This window comes from Lissotriton vulgaris, chromosome 10 (assembly GCF_964263255.1).
Source record: "Lissotriton vulgaris chromosome 10, aLisVul1.2, whole genome shotgun sequence".
In the NCBI taxonomy this organism is placed as follows: Eukaryota; Metazoa; Chordata; class Amphibia; order Caudata; family Salamandridae; genus Lissotriton; species Lissotriton vulgaris.
This window is the reverse complement of record NC_141698.1, coordinates 42955643-42963741: the sequence shown is the minus strand read 5'-3', so window position 1 is coordinate 42963741 and position 8099 is coordinate 42955643. Positions and strand designations below refer to the sequence as shown.

At 38.2% G+C, this 8099-nt stretch overlaps 1 protein-coding gene across 1 annotated transcript; it reads right to left on the bottom strand.

Moving 5' to 3' along the window:
• Positions 1-4898: 4898 nt before the first annotated feature.
• LOC147684513 (uncharacterized) lies at positions 4899-7833 on the bottom strand. Its single transcript, XM_086939674.1, has 3 exons — positions 7644-7833; positions 5596-5811; positions 4899-5159 (listed from the first exon to the last, which is right to left on the bottom strand). The coding sequence occupies exons 1-3, from the start codon at positions 7785-7787 to the stop codon at positions 4899-4901; spliced, it is 621 nt and encodes a 206-aa protein (XP_086795800.1). The 5' UTR covers positions 7788-7833.
• Positions 7834-8099: the final 266 nt, after the last annotated feature.

The following is an 8099-nucleotide window of genomic DNA, read 5'->3' as shown; positions in this document are numbered from 1 at the left end:
TAATGCAACTGGTGAGATGTAAAGCGCTCTGATAGCAGATATCTTCGGGTCAAGTTTGTGCTATTTAAAACTCAGTAAAACATGAAACAAACATGCACTGAGTACTGACCAGCATGTAAAGCACAGCGACTGTGACCATCGGAACTCGTGGCTGCTCGAGCTAGATACCTCAAAATCACTTGAGTAGCCTTTCCAATGAGAAGCACTGGCAAATGCCATTGAGTTAGACTTGTGTTTGCTGAAATGTTTTAACTAGCTTCACTGCCCTACAGCAGGGTTACAGGCAGCATGGGCGGCAACAGCTTGCCTTAAGCTTCCCTAACACGAGGAGCAAGCATTGAGCAGACAATAAGTGCATGCAGTGGAGGTGGAAAGTTTCCTCTCAGACTCTCACCTCACCTCACCCCCCCCCCACCCCCCCCACACACACACACACCAGTGCCCAATTCCTCACGCACAGAATCTCCTCTCAAAATAGCTAGTAATGGTACATGCCTCAGTGGCGGTGACAAATGTAATGTCGTAGCGGCGATGCAAGCTTCTGACTCTCACTCTCTCCCCCACAGATTCCATAACTGTTATGAATATTGAATAGCCTTCTGGCTTCCTCACGACACACGTGCAGCAGAGCAGCAGGTCATGTGTCCCAAAATTGCCCTTCCCTTCCTACTATCTGAATGTTTAATTGTTGACTACTGTGGGCCAAGGGCAAAATACGGAAGAAGAGTGGACTTGGTCAGACCCAATTATAACAGGGTCCCACGGGCATTTTCATGCAAGGGTTAGCGAGGCTTTTAATTATGCTTCAAGCGAATTAATTCCCCGAATCCCACCTCCCCCACCAGACAGGAACCGTCAACAAAAATATAAATATGTTAATAGGCGCCATTTGTCCTCGCCTCATCTGTAATACTGGGAGCATACCTACCATGCCTTCTCTTTACAAAGTGTGTGTGCGGTGGGTTAGAGCGAGGGCGGTGGGGTGTTGGTTGAAACCAGCACTTCTGTAACAAGCATTTACAATGCAATGGTTTTGCCTTTGTTAAAGTTAGAGCTATTGGCATTGCTTTTAACATTCTGCACTCTGAAGCTCCACTCTGAAGCTCCACTCTGAAGCTCCACTCTGCTATAGAACATAGAATGAGTGCATTTGTTGTATTTTTGTTAAACTAGATTTGCATAGTAACATTTATGTTGTTTGTAAATAATAATGCAAAGACAAAATAATGTTTATCTTTTTTATTTATGTAAATATATTTATTATTGTAAGCAAATTAAACTGTACTGAAAATACGTTTACATTTTGTATGAAACATAATTTACTTATGTTTTTTTAGTTCAATTTACAGTAAAGTTTTGTGTACTTTTTTTCAACTTATGGAAACATATCTTGTACAAGCCACTTTTAGATGGATGCAGGCAGCTGCTTTGAAACTTCTTTAAAGAACATATACAATGATGTGAAGGTCTTAGAATGCAATTGCATGTATTGTTGGAAAACATCAATAAGGCACTTGAGGATGTCACACTGAACCATGCATAAGTACAATATTGCACAGTGACTTTACTAGTTTGAAAAAACCATAAGTTCTGAAGAATCCAAAGATTGATGTTAAATGTTGCATGGATGACTGATGGATGTGTGAAAACGTGTGTGTATGTGTAAAGGATGGATGGATGTATGGAAGGATGAAAGTGTGGATGGATGCAGGATGGATTGTTGAAAGTGTGAATGGATGAAATGTTGGACGGAAGGACGGATAAAAGAAAATGTAGGTGGATGGATGTATAAAATGTTGCATGGATGAATGATGTATGGATGTGTGAAAAGGTGGTGTGATGAATGATGGGTGGATGGATGAAAGTGTGGGTGAATTGATGGATGTGTGAAAAGGTGGTGTGATGAATGATGGGTGGATGGATGAAAGTGTGGGTGAATTGATGTATAGATAAAATGATGGATGTATGAAGGATGTATGAAGGATGGGTGGAAGAATGAAAGGATGGATAGTTAAAGTTGCATGGATGTATGATGCATGTGTGAAAAGCTATGTGGATAAATAATGTGTGGCTGGAAGGATGTGATGTGTGTATAGATTGTGGAATGAAATTTTAAGATTAATGTAGAAAATGTTGCATGGATGAATGATTGATTGATAGTTGAGAAAGTTGTTGGAAAAATGATGAGTGAATGGATAGAAGGGTGGATGTGTAAATGATGTATGGATGGAAAGCTGAAAGTGGATGGATGTATTGTTAGTAGAATGAAATGGTAGATGAATGTGATGGATGGATGTGTTGAAATTTATGTGGCTGTATGATGGGTGTATAGATTGAAGGGTGGATGAGTAAAGGATGGATGTATGGAAATGTGGAAGTGTGGCTGGATGAAGGATGGATGAATAAAAGTGTGTATGAAAGGATGCATGGCACTGTTAGATGGATGCAGGCAGTTGCTTTGAAAGTTCTTCAAACAACATATACAATGAAGTCAAGGTATTAGAAAGTGTTTTCATGTTTTGTTGTAAAACATCAATAAGGCATTTTAGGATGCCACTGAACTATGCATAGGAACTATATTGCATAGTGACTTTACTAGTTTGAACAATTCCATAACTTTCGAATAATTTGAAGATTGATGCATGAAATGTTGCATGGATGAATGATGGATGTGTGAAAAGGTGTGTGGATGTGTAAAGGATGGATGTATGGATGGAAGGATGAAAGTGTGGTTGGATGCAGGATGTAGTGTTGAATGTGTGAATGGATGAAAGGATGCGTGGAATGATGAAAGGGTGGACGGAAGAAGGCTGGATGTAATAAAAGGTGGATGTATAAAATGTTGAATGAATTATGTATGGAGGTGTGAAAAGGTGGTGTGATGAATGATGGGTGGATGGATGAAAGTGTGTGTATTGATGTATAGATGTATAGATGAAAGATTGAATGGATGAAGCATGATGGATGGATGGAAAAATGAAAGGATGGATAGTTAAAATGTTGCATGGATGTATGGTGTATGAGTGAAAATGTAGGTGGATAAGTATTGTGTGGCTTGATGGATGCGTTGATGTGTGTATAGATTGGGGAATTAATTTTTAAGATAGATGTCAAAAATGTTGCATGGACGAATGATTGATGGATCGGTGAAAATGCTGTTGGACAAATGATGAGTGTATGGATAGAAGTGTGTATGTGTAAAGATGGATGTATGTATGGGAAACTGAAAGTGTGGATGGATGTATTGTTAGTATAATAAATGGTAGATGGATGTATTAATAAAAATGTTGCATGAATGATGGATGTGTGCAAATGTAGGTGGGTGTATGAATTGAAGGGTGGATGTGAAAAGGATGGATGTATGGATAGAAAGATGCAAGTGTGGATGGATGAATAAAAGTGTGGATGAAAGGATGCATGAAAGGATAAAAGGGTGGACGGATGAAGTATGGATGTAAGAAAAGATGGCTGGATGTATGTGTGAAAAGGTGCTGTGGTGAATGATGGGTGGATGCGATGAATGATGTGTGGATGGAGAAAGGGTGGGCGTATGGATGTATAGATGATAGCGTGGATGGATGAATGATGTATGGATAGGAGGATGAAAGGCTAAATGAAAAGTTGCATGGATGGATGTGTGAAAAGGTAAGTGGATGAATGATGGATGATGAAAGGGTGTGTGGATGGATGTATATTTGGGAGACTGAAATGTTAGATGGATGTTTGGATGGAGAAAATGTTGCATGTATGAATGATGTATGAAAAGGTGGTGGGATGAATGATGGGTGGATGGATGAAAATGTGGGCGTATGAGCATTATCATGGGAGTAGCATTTTTAATGAACGTTGGATATGTTTTTATGTTACCATTTTTTCACAATGTATAAGCCAGATGAATTTGCTACATAACATCGAATGAGTGCACATGTGGTGTAGCTTCTGTAAAAAAAAATTTACACATTAACATTTTTGCATGTAGCTCAATTTGCTATAGAATAATTACATTTGTTGTAGTCTTTTTCAAGTAAAATTGTCCATTAACATATCTTATGTACTCTGTAATAATAATGCAAATACAAGATAAAAAGCTTTAAAAAGTTTTATTTAAGTAAATATATATTTAGTATTATTGTTTGCAAGCAAATTAAACTTTAATTAAAATACTGTATTTTTAGCCTTTTTACTGAAACATAATTTGAATATCTCCCATTTTTAATTAAAGAGAGTCTGTCAAAGAGATAGTCTATCAAAGAGAGAGAGAGTCTGTCAAAGAGAGAGAGTCTGTCAAAGAGAGAGAGAGTCTGTCAAAGAGAGAGAGAGTCTGTCAAAGAGAGAGTCTGTCAAATAGAGAGTCTGTCAAAGAGAGAGAGAGTCTGTCAAAGAGAGAGAGAGTCTGTCAAAGAGAGAGTCTGTCAAAGAGGGAGAGTCTGTCAAAGAGAGAGTCTGTCAAAGAGGGAGAGTCTGTCAAAGAGGGAGAGTCTGTCAAAGAGGGAGAGTCTGTCAAAGAGGGAGAGTCTGTCAAAGAGGGAGAGTCTGTCAAAGAGGGAGAGTCTGTCAAAGGGAGAGTCTGTCAAAGAGGTAGAGTCTGTCAAAGAGGGAGAGTCTGTCAAAGAGGGAGAGTCTGTCAAAGAGAGAGAGAGTCTGTCAAAGAGAGAGTCTGTCAAAGAGAGACAGTCTGTCAAAGAGAGACAGTCTGTCAAAGAGAGACAGTCTGTCAAAGAGAATACAAGATAAAAACCTTTAAAAAAATTTATTTAAGTAAATATATATTTAGTGTTATTGTTTGCAAGCAAATGAAACTTTAATTAAAATACTGTATTTTTAGCCTTTTTACTGAAACATAATTTGAATATCTCCCATTTTGTACATTTATTTACAGTCAAGTATTGTGTTGTTTTTCACAACTCATGTATTTTTCGTATGTATCCATTTTGTAATATTACATTGACATTTTTTGGCAAGATTGGCATTAGTGCTTCTTGAATGTCGTCAATGTCCGGTGGTATTTGGAAGTAGTCCAGTAGAATATTGTTATCTATTTCGACTGATTGTAAATTTTCTGCATTATCAATATGTACATTTAGTGTACTGTGTTCCTGATTCGCAGTTTCGAGGCCATATATAGTCATATTTATTTCTTCTTCTGGCGGTTCTATTTTCTGTGAAGGAAAAAGAATTTAGTTAATTTCATATTTATGAAGTTATTTTATTTCTTTTCTTGTGTTGACCTACGGACAAATTTCTTGTTATATGCAGTCTTAAATAATGTTAATAAGTAGTGAAGATAGTTTAAGAAAGGATAGATTGTGAGTACGTATAGTGAAAAGGTATAATAGAGGATTATAGACTGTTTTGTAATGTTATAGATACTTTAGTAAAAATACGTTTTAATAAAGTGGAGAGTATAAGTTAGTTTTATAGTAGTGATTAGTATAATACATAGTGTAGCTTAATGCATTTAGATAGAGAGTATTAGAAGCGATAGTTTGAGTGAATTTTAATTAATGAATATAGAGTTTGATGGTGTTTTAAGAAGTAGATAGTATAGATTGAGTAGTAGAGCAAGTTATTAATATTTTCATAATTTGTACTTACTTGAAATTGTGTATTCCTTGTTGTGTTTAACATTTTATTGTTGTTAAATTCATGCACTGTCAAGTGCGTCATCTTAATGTAGGATCCAATTTCAATGGGAAAGTCTGTGGCATCTCTCCAAAGAGTTATTTTTACTGAGTCCGTTGTGTCTTTCACAGTTATTGATTTAAGTTTTGTATCTTGTCCGGCAATAACAATTGTTTTTATTTCTTCTTCCTGTAAGACAAAATTGGTAATAGAAATTAAAGAGAGTCTGTCAAAGAGATAGTCTATCAAAGAGAGAGAGAGTCTGTCAAAGAGATAGATAGTCTGTCAAAGAGATAGAGAGTCTGTCAAAGAGATAGAGAGTCTGTGAAAGAGAGAGTCTGTCAAATAGAGAGTCTGTCAAATAGAGAGAGTCTGTCAAAGAGAGAGAGAGAGTCTGTCAAAGAGGGAGAGTCTGTCAAAGAGGGAGAGTCTGTCAAAGAGAGAGAGAGTCTGTCAAAGAGAGAGAGTCTGTCAAAGAGAGACAGTCTGTCAAAGAGAGACAGTCTGACAGACTCTCTCTCTCTTTGACAGACTCTCTCTCTCTTTAAAAGACTTTGACAGACTGTCTCTCTTTGACAGACTCTCTCTCTTTGACAGATACTCTCTCTTTGACAGACTCTCTCTCTTTGACAGACTCTCTCTCTTTGACAGACTCTCTCTTTGACAGACTCTCTCTTTTTGACAGACTCTCTCTCTTTGACAGACTCTCTCTCTTTGACAGACTCTCTCTCTTTGACAGACTCTCTCTCTTTGACAGACTCTCGCTCTTTGACAGACTCTCGCTCTTTGACAGACTCTCGCTCTTTGACAGACTCTCGCTCTTTGACAGACTCTCGCTCTTTGACAGACTCTCTCTCTTTGACAGACTCTCTCTCTTTGACAGACTCTCTCTCTCTTTGACAAAGAGAGAGAGAGTCTGTCAAAGAAAGAGAGAGTTTGTCAGAGAGACAGTCTGTGAAAGAGAGACAGTCTGTCAAAGAGAGACAGTCTGTTGAAGAAAGTCTGTCAAAGAGAGAGTCTGTCAAAGAGAGAGTCAAAGAGAGATAGTCAATGAGAGAGAGTCAGTCAAAGATAGAGAGAGTCTGTCAAAGCGAGAGAGAGTCTGTCAAAGACAGAGAGAGTCTGTCAAAGACAGAGAGAGTCTGTCAAAGACAGAGAGAGTCTGTCAAAGAGAGAGAGAGTCTGTCAAAGAGAGAGAGAGTCTGTTAAAGAGAGAGAGAGTCTGTCAAAGAGAGAGCGAGTCTGTCAAAGAGAGAGAGAGAGTCTGTCAAAGAGAGAGAGTCTGTCAAAGAGAGAGAGAGTCTGTTAAAGAGAGTCTGTCAAAGAGAGAGAGTCTGTCAAAGAGAGAGAGTCTGTCAAAGAGAGAGAGTCTGTCAAAGAGAGAGAGTGAGTCAAAGAGAGAGTCAAAGAGAGATAGTCAAAGAGAGTCTGTCAAAGAAAGAGAGAGTCTGTCAAAGAAAGAGAGAGTCTGTCAAAGAAAGAGAGAGTGTCAAAGAGAGAGATAGTCTGTCAAAGAGAGAAAGTCTGTCAAAGAGAGAGTCTGTCAAAGAGAGGGAGTCAAAGAGAGTTAAAGAGAGTCAAAGAGAGAGAGTCTGCTCAAAGAGAGAGAGAGTCTGTCAAAGAGAGAGAGAGTCTGTCAAAGAGAGAGAGAGGGAGTCAAAGAGAGAGTCAAAGAGAGTCAAAGAGAGAGTCAAAGAGAGAGTCAAAGAGAGAGTCAAAGAGAGAGTCAAAGAGAGAGTCAAAGAGAGAGTCTGTCAAAGAGAGAGAGAGTCTGTTAAAGAGAGAGAGAGTCTGTTAAAGAGAGAGAGAGGGAGTGAAAGAGAGAGTCTGTCAAAGAGAGAGAGTCTGTCAAAGAGAGTCTGTCAAAGAGAGAGAGAGTCTGTCAAAGAGAGAGAGAGTCTGTCAAAGAGCGAGAGTTTGTCAAAGAGTGAGAGTTTGTCAAAGGTGTAAGTATTGTGTGCAAGATTTTTTGGTACATAGTGTGTGTGTAAAAGGGTGAGTTTTTTTTTTTATAAGCTTACCTCAGCAATAGTCCCAGAAATGCTCATTAATGAGCGTAGTGAAGCTGCTTTTACTGTTTTTATCGGTGATATTGGTGGAGCAGGGGGTTGTAGGATATATTGTGCCTCCTGTATTATTTCTTGAGGTATAGATAAGGGCATCATGCGTGATAGTTTCGTTTGTTTCGTGATGATAATCACATTGTTTTTGGCTAAGAAATTGCGAATCATAATAGCATTCCCTTCTTTAGTTTGCTGGTAAAATGGCTCATTGTAGCACGTTGCTTTAATGCAACTACTTTCATCAGCTAGAGCTAGATGATACATGACTTTGTGCTCTTGTTTAGCATTTGTATAGTTTGTTTTTGTCGAACATTTTATTACGTTGGCTCGGATTGTTTTTTGGTAAGGTTTGTTGTCTTCATGTTTCATTTTTTTGAGGTCTTCTATGGAAATCATCTGAAATGAGAGAAAATG